Source organism: Bacillus rossius, chromosome 12, assembly GCF_032445375.1.
Source record: "Bacillus rossius redtenbacheri isolate Brsri chromosome 12, Brsri_v3, whole genome shotgun sequence".
NCBI lineage: Eukaryota > Metazoa > Arthropoda > Insecta > Phasmatodea > Bacillidae > Bacillus > Bacillus rossius.
The window spans coordinates 12,696,966-12,714,410 of NC_086339.1; the positions used below are offsets into that span (position 1 = coordinate 12,696,966).

The window sequence follows — 17,445 nt, forward strand, 5'->3', positions numbered from 1 at the left end:
TTGACCCCGGCCACCATACTGGGTTCCGCCAACTCGGATTTTGCCATTTTTTTTTCTAGAACGTTCAGTCCACTTGGATTCTGCCATATTGGCTGATGTCACAGCCGACATTTTGTAGTCAGCTAATTTTATTTTAAAACTTTCCGCCATATTGGATGATGACGTCGTATCCACCATATTTTGTTCGTCTTCTGGAGGGCAACAAATAATTTTCGTCTGCTGGAGGTCGCCATCTTGAATTACATAATGTTCGACATCTTTGTTTCTGCTGTTTGTTCCTAGAGTGCGACAAAATCGCTGTCTCGTGTACATAAATTTGATGTCACATTACCTACCAGTATTTGTTATGACCCTTGGAAGAAGATTTCAATTTAATTTTTTATACAAAATAGGTCGGAGGCAAGGTGATTCGAACCATGACGGTCTGGTATGGTAAATATGTCTTTAACTACTCGGCCATTTAGACATACCCGACTAAGAATATATATATACACAACATGTAGGACTTGTGTTTTTTAATATGAAGGAATAATAGCAGCACCTGTTGAAGGCCAAGCTGCCATCTTTGTTTTAAATAGATACTTGCTACTAGAAGCATTAGTGTCGCATATTGCACACACCATCCGCTAGAGTGCGCTGCCACCATCTTGGTTTAATTTATACCCGCTAGAGTACGGATATAAATTATGTTAGGTAACAAACTGTCGGAGCATCCGCCATTTTGTAGACCAACTTGTCGGCTAAATTGAAAATCTCTAAATGTCGATCCAAAAATCCGGGATTAATTATAAAATAATTTTTAAAAGATACCAATTATTGAATTGATTGATTTGGTCGATCCATGTTCTCGGTACGATACTTGATCGTTGAAAAAAAATAACAATATTTGCTCAAAATTATTTATTCAATTAAATATGATGAAATATGCCCAAAGAGGCTTAACTTCCCCATCTACTAGCCTCAGTAAACCACCAATGTCATATTGTTCACTATGTTGAAAATCAATAATTATTAACCTAGAAAGTCTAAAACTCATTTTTAAAGAAACGGAATATGGCTGTGTCATGGATACGGCCGTGTGTTGTACGTGCATACGTTTACGTAACAGGTAGGTAATATTTTCTATACAAATAATAAAATACGGTATTGTTTTTATTTTAACACCATATATATTCTCTGTAACTATTTTACACTAATGTTTTATATGTGCAATCGATAAATTTTGACGAGATCTGACGATTGAAACTCAAAAGAACGTCGTAGCTTCTCCGAGTCAAATGTTATACTAAATGGAAATCTCAAAACGCAGCAAAATGACCTCAAAATGGCGGCGCTTCCCCCAGAAACCGCGCCCGATGCGTCACAGTCCTCACTTAGCGTAACGAATGCTTTGGTCCTTTAGCTATCCGGTGTTGTAATTAAATTTTGGATGGAGATATGTAGCTGCAACACCAAACTGTATCCCCCCGATTTTATCATCATTCTTTTTTTTTAATTGCCTCCCACTACGGAAGCAAATTTAAAGGCGTATTCTCGTCAAAAAACAACTGTTATTTCGTAAAATTACAAAACAAGTTTCCTGCCAACCTTATTACACATCGTTTCCTGCCAAACGTATCCCATCATATCCTGCAAATCTTCTTCTGTAATCACTGTTGTTATCCTTGTTTCTCGATCTTGAGTTTTGCTTCTGACGTTGAAATCTCGTCCGAACTTGCACATACTTCATGTGAACGAGAAGGTGGTCGGCAATGTATGTCGCAGCGAGCTGGAGGCGAAGGAGCTGGTGCTGAACGTGGAGCAGTTCGCCGGCCGCGAGGACGCGCCGGTCGCCGCAGCAGCAGCCGCAGCAGCAGCAGCAGCAGCAGCAGCAGCGGAGCCGCAGCAGCAGCAGCAGCACGCCGCCAAGCACCGCGCCTCGCCGCCGCCGCGCCCCGCCAAGTACCGCGCCCAGCCGCCGCCAGTCCTCGAGGACGAGTACAGCGACTCCAGCGGCGGCCTCAACAGCTACGCCGACTACCCGGCCGTCGCCTCGCAGTTCCTGCAGGTCGGTGTCCTCCCCCCTTCCCTCCAACCCTCGCACACGACATCACCGCCACACCGCTCAGTTACGTTACTTCTTCCCGCATTCTTGAAATGACATTTTTTTTTTGTCGTGATACTCCTTCAAAGATGGGTTATACATAGGGGCAGGCATTTTTCGCGAATAAATCTGAACGCCTATTAGACTGCAACAAGTACGCGGTTTCTTCCTTGTGGTTGGCCGACGTCTGGCGAGGGAAGTCGTCGCCTTTGTTTGACCGGGCCCACTCAGGACGCGTTTGCTTCCGCACTGATTCACTGTGATTGGTGTTGTTACAATCGATATTGAACTTGAAAGAAACTCACCCAATCACGAGACACAGAAGACGATGCTACAGTGTTTTAACTTTCAGCTAGCCTCGGAATCTTTTCGCGAAATTGTATGCATGACCCTAGTTATATATATATATATATGTATATATATATATATATATATATATAAAGAGCGCGTGTAACTCAGTACATGTATGTGATAGAAGTGAAACTTATTTGGCAATTCAAACCCCGACTCGTAAGAAATTCGTAAGAGGTTAAATGGCGCGAAGAGCGAGAGAGAGAATGATAGAAAGAAGACAATTTTCTAAACAAATATTACTGACTGTTGAAATGCCCGCACCATTAAGAAAAACTGTTCTATCGTAAAATTACAAAACATGTTTTCTGAGTAGGATTATTTTTTTCGCCCATAATCAAATAAAAAATAATTTAGTTTATCATTGTTCCTGGTATACTAAACAGCCAGATTGTATGTTATCTCTAAAAAGGACGAAACAAATTCGCCGTACGCGTCTATATGTTTGTCAGCTTACTTCTTCTAAACTACGCAATGGATTTTGATGCGGTTTTCACTTTCATTTAGAGAATTTTTTATTCAGACGGTTTATGTTGAGGTGTAATATACCTATTCATATTAAATTTTATTATAGTAGAGATATGTCGATGTTTTGTTATCAAGCTCTTAGCGTGTGTGCTTTTCACATGTACAGCTATATGTAGTCCTTTCGCGTGTGACTTCTTGTGTTGTCTCGAGAGTAAAAAGCTGTTTATAATATTGTTTATAAAGAAATTTGTTAGTTATGAGCAGTACGTATACAGTCTGTCCATAAAATAATGTCCTAGTTAGAAAATTTAATAGCATTAACTGTAAGTGTTGTAGAGTGTTGGTTCCAGGTCACAATTAAAGATTAACACAAACAGTTTTAGACGAGCGCATGCGCGAATACTGCTCTGTCGTTTTCTAGCTTGCAGCGTGAAAGAATGGCTCTTTCCCCAGTTAGTAGAGGATGAACTTGTAGACTTAATTTGGCAACGAGAAGGTTGAACGTCGAAGTCCCTGACCGTGGTATAGGTCGTAATGGTCAAGACGACAGAGCTCTTTTTTTCGCTGGCCTCCGCGTTCACCTGACATAACACCATGCGGTATTTTCCCTTTCTTTTGGGGCTTAATAGAAGATCGTGTTTACGTTCCGCCGCTGATGACTTGAGACGCAGAATTGAAGAGGCTGTAGCTTCCATTAGGTACTCCGGACGTGTTAATCAAAGTGTGGGAAGAATTGTACTTTAGGTTGGATGTTAGCGTACATGTTGGTGTATGGTAGCCAGCTGTGGCGTAGCCAGGAAATGTGTATGAGGGGTGTTAAGAAACATGCCCTTCCCCCCCCCCCCCCCCCTTATTAAAGCGGGGGGTCCGGGGGTCCTCCCCCGGGAAAATTTGGATTTTAAGGTGTAAAATAGTGCTATTTTAGCAGTTTTCAGTACTTAAATTTAAATATTGTAACGGTAAAAATTTTATTAATTTTAATATGAAATTTGTTTGAGTGATGAATAAGAAATTAATTAAATATTTGGTGCTGGGGGGGGGGGGGTTTGAACCCCTAAAACCCCCCCTGGCTACGCCCCTGGTAGCCAGTGTGGCGGTGTGAGTGGAGGATGGACGTGGCTGGCTGTCCGCAGAGCTACTCGGAGGAGACGGGCGTGTACTACCCCGACCTGTTCTACTCGTACGCCGACCCCCTGGCGAGCGCGCAGCGACCCTTCAGCTCCTCCTCCAGCAGCTGCAGCAGCTCCGAGAGCGACCCGCAGCAGGCCGGCCTGCCGCCGCTCCACTCCGTCTTCTGCGGCGACCCGCCCCCGCAGCAGCAGCACTTTGACCTGGCGTGCGGCTTCAACAACAACCACCAGCACCACCAGGCCGCGGCGGCCTTCCACCACCACCAGCCACCGCCCGCCGCCGCCGCCGCCGGCTACACCAGCGTCATCGTCGACAACACGCAGCAGTACCAGCTGGCCAACGAGTTCGTGCACTGACGCGCGGGGCGCGGGGGCGGTCGCGCTGCCGCCCCCAAGCAGCCGTAGCTGTCTCCCTCCCCCGAGCCCTCCGGCCTTCGGCAGTGACCTCCGGTTGAACGACTCTCACAGACCTTCCCCAGACACCTGCAACAAGTCGAGCAAGTCCAGCAGTAAGCACCATCGGCGTGTGTTCTTCCAGAAATATTTCCAGCCGAAGTACTCTGGCGTCACCAGCACAAGGGGCAGATTACGGAGGGACAGCCGAAGTACTCTGGCGTCACCAGCACAAGGGACAGACTACGGAGGGACAGCCGAAGTACTCTGGCGTCACCAGCACAAGGGGCAGACTACGGAGGGACAGCCGAAGTACTCTGGCGTCACCAGCACAAGGGACAGACTATGGAGGGACAGCCGAAGTACTCTGGCGTCACCAGCACAAGGGGCAGACTATGGAGGGACAGCCGAAGTACTCTGGCGTCACCAGCACAAGGGGCAGACTACGGAGGGACAGCCGAAGTACTCTGGCGTCACCAGCACAAGGGGCAGACTATGGAGGGACAGCCGAAGTACTCTGGCGTCACCAGCACAAGGGGCAGACTATGGAGGGACAGCCGAAGTACTCTGGCGTCACCAGCACAAGGGGCAGACTATGGAGGGACAGCCGAAGTACTCTGGCGTCACCAGCACAAGGGGCAGACTATGGAGGGACAGCCGAAGTACTCTGGCGTCACCAGCACAAGGGGCAGACTACGGAGGGACAGCCGAAGTACTCTGGCGTCACCAGCACAAGGGGCAGACTATGGAGGGACAGCCGAAGTACTCTGGCGTCACCAGCACAAGGGGCAGACTATGGAGGGACAGCCGAAGTACTCTGGCGTCACCAGCACAAGGGGCAGACTATGGAGGGACAGCCGAAGTACTCTGGCGTCACCAGCACAAGGGGCAGACTATGGAGGGACAGCCGAAGTACTCTGGCGTCACCAGCACAAGGGGCAGACTATGGAGGGACAGCCGAAGTACTCTGGCGTCACCAGCACAAGGGGCAGACTACGGAGGGACAGCCGAAGTACTCTGGCGTCACCAGCACAAGGGGCAGACTACGGAGGGACAGCCGAAGTACTCTGGCGTCACCAGCACAAGGGGCAGACTACGGAGGGACAGCCGAAGTACTCTGGCGTCACCAGCACAAGGGGCAGACTACGGAGGGACAGCCGAAGTACTCTGGCGTCACCAGCACAAGGGGCAGACTACGGAGGGACAGCCGAAGTACTCTGGCGTCACCAGCACAAGGGGCAGACTACGGAGGGACAGCCGAAGTACTCTGGCGTCACCAGCACAAGGGGCAGACTACGGAGGGACAGCCGAAGTACTCTGGCGTCACCAGCACAAGGGGCAGACTATGGAGGGACAGCCGAAGTACTCTGGCGTCACCAGCACAAGGGGCAGACTATGGAGGGACAGCCGAAGTACTCTGGCGTCACCAGCACAAGGGACAGACTATGGAGGGACAGCCGAAGTACTCTGGCGTCACCAGCACAAGGGGCAGACTATGGAGGGACAGCCGAAGTACTCTGGCGTCACCAGCACAAGGGGCAGACTATGGAGGGACAGCCGAAGTACTCTGGCGTCACCAGCACAAGGGACAGACTACGGAGGGACAGCCGAAGTACTCTGGCGTCACCAGCACAAGGGGCAGACTATGGAGGGACAGCCGAAGTACTCTGGCGTCACCAGCACAAGGGGCAGACTATGGAGGGACAGCCGAAGTACTCTGGCGTCACCAGCACAAGGGGCAGACTATGGAGGGACAGCCGAAGTACTCTGGCGTCACCAGAACAAGGGACAGACTATGGAGGGACAGCCGAAGTACTCTGGCGTCACCAGCACAAGGGGCAGACTATGGAGGGACAGCCGAAGTACTCTGGCGTCACCAGCACAAGGGACAGACTATGGAGGGACAGCCGAAGTACTCTGGCGTCACCAGCACAAGGGGCAGACTATGGAGGGACAGCCGAAGTACTCTGGCGTCACCAGCACAAGGGACAGACTACGGAGGGACAGCCGAAGTACTCTGGCGTCACCAGCACAAGGGGCAGACTATGGAGGGACAGCCGAAGTACTCTGGCGTCACCAGCACAAGGGACAGACTACGGAGGGACAGCCGAAGTACTCTGGCGTCACCAGCACAAGGGGCAGACTACGGAGGGACAGCCGAAGTACTCTGGCGTCACCAGCACAAGGGGCAGACTATGGAGGGACAGCCGAAGTACTCTGGCGTCACCAGCACAAGGGGCAGACTATGGAGGGACAGCCGAAGTACTCTGGCGTCACCAGCACAAGGGGCAGACTATGGAGGGACAGCCGAAGTACTCTGGCGTCACCAGCACAAGGGGCAGACTACGGAGGGACAGCCGAAGTACTCTGGCGTCACCAGCACAAGGGGCAGACTATGGAGGGACAGCCGAAGTACTCTGGCGTCACCAGCACAAGGGACAGACTATGGAGGGACAGCCGAAGTACTCTGGCGTCACCAGCACAAGGGACAGACTATGGAGGGACAGCCGAAGTACTCTGGCGTCACCAGCACAAGGGGCAGACTATGGAGGGACAGCCGAAGTACTCTGGCGTCACCAGCACAAGGGACAGACTATGGATGGACAGCCGAAGTACTCTGGCGTCACCAGCACAAGGGGCAGACTATGGAGGGACAGCCGAAGTACTCTGGCGTCACCAGCACAAGGGACAGACTATGGAGGGACAGCCGAAGTACTCTGGCGTCACCAGAACAAGGGACAGACTATGGAGGGACAGCCGAAGTACTCTGGCGTCACCAGCACAAGGGGCAGACTATGGAGGGACAGCCGAAGTACTCTGGCGTCACCAGCACAAGGGACAGACTATGGAGGGACAGCCGAAGTACTCTGGCGTCACCAGAACAAGGGACAGACTATGGAGGGACAGCCGAAGTACTCTGGCGTCACCAGCACAAGGGGCAGACTATGGAGGGACAGCCGAAGTACTCTGGCGTCACCAGCACAAGGGGCAGACTATGGAGGGACAGCCGAAGTACTCTGGCGTCACCAGCACAAGGGACAGACTATGGAGGGACAGCCGAAGTACTCTGGCGTCACCAGCACAAGGGACAGACTATGGAGGGACAGCCGAAGTACTCTGGCGTCACCAGCACAAGGGACAGACTACGGAGGGACAGCCGAAGACTGGCGACGTCGAACTCGAGGTCACGCATCCCTGTTCTGGGGCCCCGCGAGAGATACCGCAACTCCCAGGGGTGGCGCTGAAGCCAGCCGACCGCCGCGGACCTGTTGCGGAGGACTCAACCCCGCGACGATCCATTTGACAACAGCGCGTTTTGAAAGCAGCGTTCGTTCCGCCGGGCATCATCGTGTCCAAAGAAGGACCACTGACAAAATTACGCGGTGCATTCGTAAACCATCGGCGGACGTAATTCTTGCTGTGTCATTTTGTATACGAATAAGTTCACTCGCCGCTGTTAGAATGGACCTGGAATACCGCGCGAGCGAACTTCAACGGCACGGATCAGCTGTCTGTGGTGGTCGTGTTTCTGATCCAGGCACAGGCCAGCACGAGTAAAAGTTCGGTTCTCAGAGAATTGGAGGGTTTGAAATGCATCCATCGTAACTTCAACCACGTTTCGTGTTCGCGTAGAACATCATTTTACTGGCATTTGTATGCAGTCTCGAGTGTCGAGCAATTCAAAGATAAGGTAAAAAAAAATGTTTGTCCTATTTGCAGTTACCCTGTCTATTAAGTATGAAATTTATATGAAAGATTAAGTTGAAACATAAATATATTACACATAAAAAAGAAAACAGACTAGAAATTCTTCACTAAATTTCATTCAAACCTACATGTTCGTCAAACTGTCGATAACATTGTAGAAGTTTCTAGTTTACTTTTAAATAATGTATTTAGACTTTTCCGATTCCACTTAAAAATTAGAAATAAGCATAGTTAAATTGCAAACATATTCCACTGTAAAATTTATAATCAAATTTTGGAAGTTAAATATTAATACATATTAAATTAGGCTTTAAAAACCGCTTATTTGTAAAATTATTACTATGGAACTTCCATGAATTTATTTAACAATAGTGAATATCATTCACTTCAGTTTAACTAATTTATGTAAAATAAAATTGTTAAATGATATGGTAGGCATACCCAAAAAAAAAATCAGAAAAACCCTCCGATATCTCTGAAAATCACAGTTTTTACAAGTGTATCTCAAAAAAAAATTCTGACTATCCAGTGTCTTGGACAGTGTTTTAACAAAAGATTTATTTTACAGTTGAAGAATAAAATTTTTCATTGCAGTTTGTGAAACTGGACACGATTAACACTTTGCAACCAAAGAATATTTCCTCTAAAGAAATCTACATGTGTATACCAAAGAGGTAAAGATTTGACCTCATATTTTTTTCTTTCTATTTTTAAGGTGAAAACCGTGTGATGTATCGAGAGTGTAAAATATTTTGTAAAAAATTTAATTAATTCGAAATGTTGTAATTTAATGTATTATATATGCTTGAAACAGAAGGTTTTATGAGTATTGTTATATCATAAAATATGTGTGATTTTATTAATGTACCTATAGTAGGCCTACTTTAAGGACAGATTTTCAGAGAATTGTTATATATATTTTTCATATGCAAAGTAGCTTGCAAACTGATCAGTCTGTTCGAAAAGGCCAATTATAATTTTTTTTTCAGGCGATTAGAAAAAATTAATTCGAGAACCTTGCAAGAGAGAGGCAGCTCCATTGTTACCAAATTGTGGGAAATTAAATTAAACTGTACTTAAAAAAATATTCCTCGTGTATTAAAAATTTTTCGCACTGTAAGGTCAGGACCTTTTAAACTATTATTATGGAATAGTATCAACCTTTACTAGAGTGCGAAATGGATTTACAAAATTTGAAACTGCCTCCCTTTTGCACCAATCTGTGATAAAAAATACTTAAAATAAAATATATAACTTGTATAATAGTGTGGAAACATGTGGATAAATAAAGTAACATATTACTCTACATAATATATGCGAGTTAATATTAATAAAATGCTTTAAAAAATTATTGGTTTTTGTCACATATCGCTTACTGTAAACAGTGAGAATTAACAAAATCAAAGTTGTTGCGAACTTCTTTAGATATGTGTTTAAAACATTTCTTCGTAATGAAGCTGACAAACAAACAAATTTTTAAAAATTATAACGAAATATAACCAACCATTAAAACATTCTTGGAATATTTGTCAATAATTGAATCTGCCTCTTAGTCTTGCACCAATGTGGATTGAACGGTATTTTTGGAAATGAAAGGTTTTGCTGTGAAAAAAAAAAAAAAAAAAAGAAGAAGAAGTTTAACTTTTTCGCCTCCTTTGCTTCGTGTAGTTTTCTCTTTCAAGTACCCTAAATATTGATCATCCTTCATTTCATGGAGACGTTTCTGTTTCTTTATCTCACTTCTTTCATCTTCACGAAGGTACGTAATTTTTTACGTTATTGTTTAATATCACACTTATTGCATGTGTCTAACCGAGGGGACAAAAAAAATATTTGAAATTTTGCTTGAAGTACCGATAATAAAAGTTATGCGATATGTTATGTTTGAAGTTTGGGTAGGTTTATTATCACTATTTGAACAATACTGTTAATACAGCTCTGTTCACGTAAGCACTGTTCGTACGTTCTTTTTATGTTCAGTTCTGGAGATAAATAAAAAACGAGAACTTTTATGTCTACCATAGTGGAATTCCCTGTGAGTGAAACTTCTAATGTGGTTGTCTACGTGAGTAGCCTAATCGTCTGGTTGGCTCTATTTTTGTACCTGCGGTGTCCATCTTTCGGCGGTTAAATGCATGGCCTTAGCAACATTATCAACTATTTTACTGATATCCCTACAATATACACTCACTGACTATTTCCCGATTTTTATTTTATATTTGTGAAAACATTCGTGTTTTTTACCATTGCCATTTTTAGATCTAACATTATTTTTGGCGTCTGTTTCAATTTAATCTTCCAAGTAAACATTTTGGACATTCCTGTCTTCTAAATTATTTTACTTGAACATTATATCTTTACTTTCCCTTTATTAAATATTTTTTTTTTCAAAACATCCTATCTACAATGATAGTCAGGTCATGCAAACACGGAACTGTTTAATTGTTATAAATTTTAATAGTTCACGCTAAAAGGTTTTTTCCTCATAAAGCAAGAAAAAGTTTAAAGCTTTTTGTTTACCTATGTAAGAAAAGTAAAATTGTCTAAAGAAATTACAAACATGTATGATATAATACCAATCAACTTAGGGTTGAAAAAATTAAAACTACAGTGAAAAAACTGCACATCATATTCATTTGTAACTCACAAGACAAAATATGAGTTGAACTTCCCTGCCTTTGCAGTTAATATAACAGCTTCCTTTATTGATAGCTTCTTTTTTTTCCATGCCCAGCTTTTAGGTTTTGCACTTTTGCTATTTTTCTTTAAAAATACTTCACCTTCTGCATTTCGCTCTGATTCCATAATGACGCCATCTACACCATAATTTCGTATTCTCTGATTCCTTTCTGCATCTTCACATGTTTTCAACCTCTTATCGTGGATGTTTCCTTGTCTCTGAAGAACAACTGGTTTCCAGAATGTGAAGTTCACAAACATCAGATGAACCACTGCTGATATCTGACTCTATAGTGGTAGTCATATTGACAGTGGACAAATAGCATAACTATATATTTTCTCAATCAGAGAACACTGAAATTTTAATACAGCTAACAGTCAGCCACTTCTAAACAAAACATAAATATAAACAATAGCATGCTTCTTAACTGGTAAATTAATAGCTGTTCATACTGCAAACATCTACACTACAAACAAACAATACTTCCTGCTGTATATTATGCTAAGAGGATCAATCCAAAACATCAAATTTCCTTAATGTTTGTAAAAAAAAATATCTAAAAGTGTCTTCTATTTTCTATTCCAAAAAATAAGGAACATAGGTGGAAGCTAGAGAAATAATAATACGGCTTCCCGAAACCACATATTCATGTATCACATTTGGATATTGAATTGGCCTTTGTAATACAGCCAAAAAATACTAAATATCTCTAGATTTACGAACGCCATCATTCATGCCACCTTCCCCTCAATATATATCTCGCTTCACATCTATAGCCGAAAATACTTCATATATTATTATTATTACCATATATTGTCTGTTCTATTACTAAAGCAGTACTAAACCATACTAATAATCACTTAGGTGGATATTTTACACAGGAAATCATATCACTCATAACGATACCTAATGTTGTAGGATGGTACAACATTGGTGTAAACTAGAGGCATTGACCCAGCAACCCACTTATTACATCAAACGCTGGTAGGATGCAAGTACCAAAGATCTTATAACTTGGGTATGGTTGTATGAATCTGAATCGGTCTTGCACCAAACAAAAGGATCAGGATTTTTTTTTTTTACATTAGATACATCCTACACCTCGATAAGGACTTCAAGTGGAGCTGCCTCCTTTTTGCAGCGAGGTCTTCAATTACTCCGGACAAATGAACTGTGATCTGGCTGATGCATATTGGGAGAGATTCAGAAGCGATATAGGTATAAATGGTATCTTCAGAAGGAACTTGATTCAGCGTCACTAGAGCGCATTCATACGATAGAGTTAGTAAAAAATAGGGGGGGCGGGAGATGTGGCCTTTTCCAACAGACCGATTCAAATGTGTGAATGTTTCTGATAATATTTACGAACACTGTACGAATGTGGCGAAACCACTTTATTGTTACTTTTGTTAGCGGTTCTAATTTTGTTTACTGTTTGGAAATTCTACGAGACAAAATTTTACATAAAAAGGGTGTGGTAAAATGACCTTTTTAAAACAATCGTCTTAGATCATCAGCAAATCTTTTTTTGAGACTTAAAACTTAACACATGTAGAGATACTTGCTGTCACAACACATAGCCTGCTGTTTAAATGGAACAGTTTTTGGACTTATTTTATGTTTTACACTATTTGCTTCTTTCTATGAGTTTAAGGTAGTAGAATTACATCACTATGTTTTTATGCGTTATGATAAAGTTTATGGATTTTCAAACTTCAAAAACTATAAATCAATAAATATTTTAAATGGATACTAATAATTTTATATTAAATTATTTAAGTTTTCGTAACAAAATATATTTGAAGCATCATAACAGGATAGTGATAGTATAAAGCGAGCATAAAGCATTGACTTTGGGTAAAACGTATTTGTATTGAGTACGTGTGGTTTCTTTTAACGCTATGATATTATTATTAAGCATTAAGGAGTAATTATACATCAGGAAAGTACGAGTAATCATAGTCAAGTTAACTGTTAATATGTAACTCAAGAACGACTTATTGGAGCCATTTATATGCTATTACATTTAAATATTCAGAGCTAATCATTTTACTTAAAAATTTGAATTCAGTGAAATGAAATTAATTTTTCTTATCACGTTGAGTCATTACACGCCATAGAATGTCTCGAAGAAGAAAAAAACTATTACAGTGCTAATTCTGAAAACATACAGGAATATTTTTACGTGGTTCCAAGATTACCATAAAACCATTATTGCTAACTTAGACTAGTAGTTCCTAACAAGAGACAATATATTTTTTGTCAAAACAAACACGAGACTGTTTAATTGTTAATTATTTACATTGAAATAGTTCACGCCTATAAGGATTTTGTCCCATATAGCAAGAAAAAGTTCAAAACTTTTTGTCTACCTGTCTAAGAAGATTAAAACTGACTAAAGAAGTTACACGACATGTATTCCATAATACCAACCAACAAAGGTTTGAAAAAAAAAAATCAGTGAAAAAAAGGCACAGAGTATTCATGTTAAACTCTCGATTTAAAAAAAAATTGTGAGTTTTAAATGTAAATAAATATAGATTTTATGTCGTATGAAAATAAACGTATTTTCTCTCATGTGCTCGCGTATTATTGGTAATTCGGTCTCCCGGCCACTGATGTGATAAGTGTCTTCATTCATCTGAACATACGTCGGTGTTCAGACGCTGCAGGGTTGGCCAAGATTGTCTGTCCGGGGGCCATTCACTGCTGCTCCGACGATTCATTCCGTAGTGTGTGTCGTTGTTCTCTTTCCTGACTGACATTATTTTAAGCACTTGCTTTGAATAGCCTTAACCTTCCTTCGGGCAGGTGGCAACATATTCAATTTTTGTTGACCGCCCGAATAGTCGGAAGAATATATATAGTTAAGAACGCGAGGGACAAGACCGCGATGCGCGCCAGGTTCGGAGCTGGCTGGCGGCCACGCACGGCCACTGACGTCACGCGCCGTCCATTGACGTTAGGCATGCCACGTGTGCCTGGCCGGATTACAAGGGTCCTCGCGCACCGTCTAGCCTCGGGCTATTGTCACCTTTTAGTGGCCTGGTAATTCCGGGCTCACGGAGGCCGCCCCGAGGAGTGGCGTGAATAAGCGTCGATGTTCTGGGTATTTCGGGCGTCGACGCGACACGTCACAGCCGCTCTCGTCCCTTCGAGAAGGACGCCCAGGGCATATAAGCGACGACGCCGGCCTCCGCGGGAGTTCAGAGGGTTGGGATAGTTCTGAGAGCAGGAGAGAGAGTTCACCCCACGGGGAGTGATACTGGCGATACCCGTGCGATCAGCGAGAGGTGAAGAAGGCAGGTGGAGGTGGCCCTTGCTGAGCGAACCGGACCTATCAGGAGGCGATACCTGAGAGTGAAGGCCTGGCGAGCGATAGTTGGGGACTGTACTGCGGCGCGGCGTGGGCGAGTGTGCGAAGGAAGCGGACAGAGGCGGACAGAAGAGCGAGCCACTGTCGAGCCAAGCTCCAGTGGAAAGTATCAATGTTTCAATGATCAGCGTAAGACTAATTGTTGTGGACAGTAATCTTGACTGGAGTAATTAAATTTATAGTGTAGACATCAGTAATAAATAATATTGTACTAATTAGATATGATATCCCTTAAGATCCCAGTTTATTCCCCAAATTATAATCGCAACAATATAGTGACCTCATCACTGACTCGCTGAAAGACTGTACCGCTGCAAGACGGGAAGCCTACGATTCACTCATCCTTCTGGACATACCCGAATACTCACGTTGGCAAGCCTTCTTTCAACAGACGAGAGCCAAACCCGATGTTTCCCAAGTTCATGCTCGCTTTTTTTTTTCCGTACCACAACAGGTGTATTTATTTGGGGGGGGGGGGGTGGAAATTCGCGGGCAATTATTCTCCAAATGCGCGGGTTTAACTTATAAGATGTCATTCATAAAATTAGCAAGAAGTAATAATAAATACTTTAAAACATTGTGATGGTTGGTTATATTAGGTAAGTATAGCTACATTAAAAATACTGTAAAATCATTTTATGGTTGCTTAGCAAATAACTTTTTAATATGTAGCTATCCAGCGCTAGGAAACCGTTTACATGATTTCACAGTATTGTTAATGTAGCTATCCTAACCAAATCAACCGTCCACAATGTTTTAAAGTATTTATAATGTAGCTAACCTAACCTAATTGACCATTAGTTATCATGAGTTGTATCTTTATTTACAATGAACAAAAAAAAAAGAAGATGCACGATCGGGAGTTTGGCTCTCTCGTCTGTTGAAAGAAGGCTTGCCAACGTGAGTATTCGGGTATGTCCAGAAGGATGAGTGAATCGTAGGCTTCCCCTGCAAGACAGCGCCTACCTGCAGAATGTCTGCGTTTGGCGGGAAGTCACCCACCAGGGGTCTGAGGCCGGCACCCTGCAGGTAGCCGCACTTGCTGTTTTACACACAGCAACACTTTCATATTTTTCTAATATGAGTTAAGAAGTGCAATTGAAGTTTTCATCAAAAGGTGACAACAGAAGTTACAGAAAATAAATAAATATATTTTTGTAAATTAGTGCGTTTCTAATAATTCGTTTACTTTTCGAATTCTTTTCGAATTAGATTAATTAAACTTCACAAAGTAAGTACATATTCAATTTATCGCTGAAAATCAATTTTGATTATGTCAGTATATCGTTATAATTAATTAAATATTATTGAGATAATTCACTCGCATTGCAGTTATTCAAGAGGTTCTTCATTAAAAACAATCTTTTTGTCAAATATTTTTTTATCGTATACGTACACCAGAAATAATTTTAATTTGCATGATATCAAAAGAAATTGAATTCTAATTAATATTTTGTGTACATAAAATAAAAGGTTTTGTTGTATTCGTCATTTTTCAACGGGTGCTTTAGGCACCTTACAACTAACTAGTCAGTACAGAATCGTTCAGGCGCTTTCTTTAAAATAAAAATGACGCTACGGTGTATTGCGAAGCCAGTCAACTGCTGTCTTCGTCCCTTTATGGTTAAATTATTAACATCAAAACGCGTAGAATTTGAAAATTGACCCAGAGTGCAAATTTGTTAACACAAACAAATGTCGGCCGAAAATATATTTATTTTTTGGTACACCAGGATAACCTTTCAAGGTTAGTTTCTCACTAAATGCAGTTTTGAAATTAATGGATCCTTTGGTTAAGGAATCGGCAAAGGACACAGCTTTAATAGTATATTCGGAAACAGAAATAAACCAAGACATTCGCTAATCCTACTTTCTAGTACGATGGATGTCCTGAAAGACAATCAAATTGGTAAACGCAATGCTCATAAAACACGCAATAAGATAAACGAAATTAAAAGTATTTTATTTGATATCTACTTAACAAAATATTCGCCTGTAATCCATTACTACTGTGAGAAAATAAGGTATATCGCTCAACTGACTTAAAAAAAAAGTCTGAACAATTGAAATACGTTAATTAATTCAAAACCAGCGAGACAATAGTTAGGATGCATTGTAAGATCACACAAGACTGTGCGATTCGGAATCTTTCAGACGTACTAGTGAGATTCACAAGTCTCTAAATACAGTTGGTATCCCCTCCCTGGGGGCACCAATCATCGCTGTACGCGCGCCCTTTCCCACCCCCGGCTGGGGGCCGCAGTCAAACGTCGCCGGGTCGCGTGGCAGAGCAAAGACCGCCCCCTGGCGCGCTCCAGCGGCACGCGTCGCAATTAACCGTGGCCGCGCGCCGCCCAGTAGTTAGTGGCTCCCCCGCTGGGAGCGCTGCCTTGCACCCGCCGCCATTGTCTTCACGCGCGCTTTGGCTAGCAAACACCCCTGATTTGGGATTGTTTCACTGTGCAGCGGGGAAACTTACAATAGTTTCGCCACGCGGGGCACATAATCTTCTGTGTTTTATATAGGCCTACAACTTTGCGTGAAACTCGGATTATAATTTCAAAACAAAGATTCAAGGTAAAAAAAAAAAATTCTCTAACTGTATTTATACTGAAATACTTCCCTGTTGCACGAATTATATTGAAATGCATGAAAAAGTTTTTGAATTTGACATATGAATATTTAGGTTGCAAAATGGAAGAGATTTAAATTATGCGAAGATTACTTTGAAACGCGTCTTAACCACACAATTGTGTTGTGTTTTTGAAAGTTTGACGTAACATCGAGGACAAATGACTGGCAACAGGCAACAGTTCAGAAAGACACAACAGAAACAGCATAGACAAACAGAGTTGCGAAAACACTCTAAAAAAAGACGACATAGGCGAGCTCAGTAGGCTTCCTGTGATGTAAAAGGTGCAAACGTTTCGGGAACTTTGAGCGGAACCCATCATACATAGACACTCAACAAACGAAAATATGGGGTTCACATAGCTTTGACACAGTCTCCTGTCACAGCTAACGAACAAGCATGCTCCGTTTGCCTTAAAATTAATATATCCATTCTTATTACAAAAATTATTTATACAACACGAAAGAAAATTTCTTTAATCGTCTCATTCCAGAACAATGCTAAGCGTCGTTAACAGTTTCTCGCGCCTTGCGGGTACGCAATTCCTCATACAACCAACAACCATATTCTGCATATTTCTCAAGAAGATATGCTGAACTTTAAGTTATGCGAAATTATAATGAA

General features: G+C 42.7%; 1 protein-coding gene across 2 annotated transcripts in view; it reads left to right on the plus strand.

The window, feature by feature from the left end:
• The window catches only part of LOC134537540 (single-minded homolog 2), a 146,168-nt gene extending 136,724 nt beyond the window's left edge, over positions 1–9,444 (plus strand). For both annotated transcript variants that reach the window (XM_063378094.1, XM_063378095.1), the window contains exons 10-11: positions 1,765–2,047; positions 4,036–9,444. In XM_063378094.1, coding sequence (XP_063234164.1) covers positions 1,765–2,047; positions 4,036–4,389 — 637 coding nt within the window. In that variant the 3' untranslated portion in view covers positions 4,390–9,444. The remainder of the gene's footprint in view (positions 1–1,764; positions 2,048–4,035) is intronic.
• Positions 9,445–17,445: the final 8,001 nt, after the last annotated feature.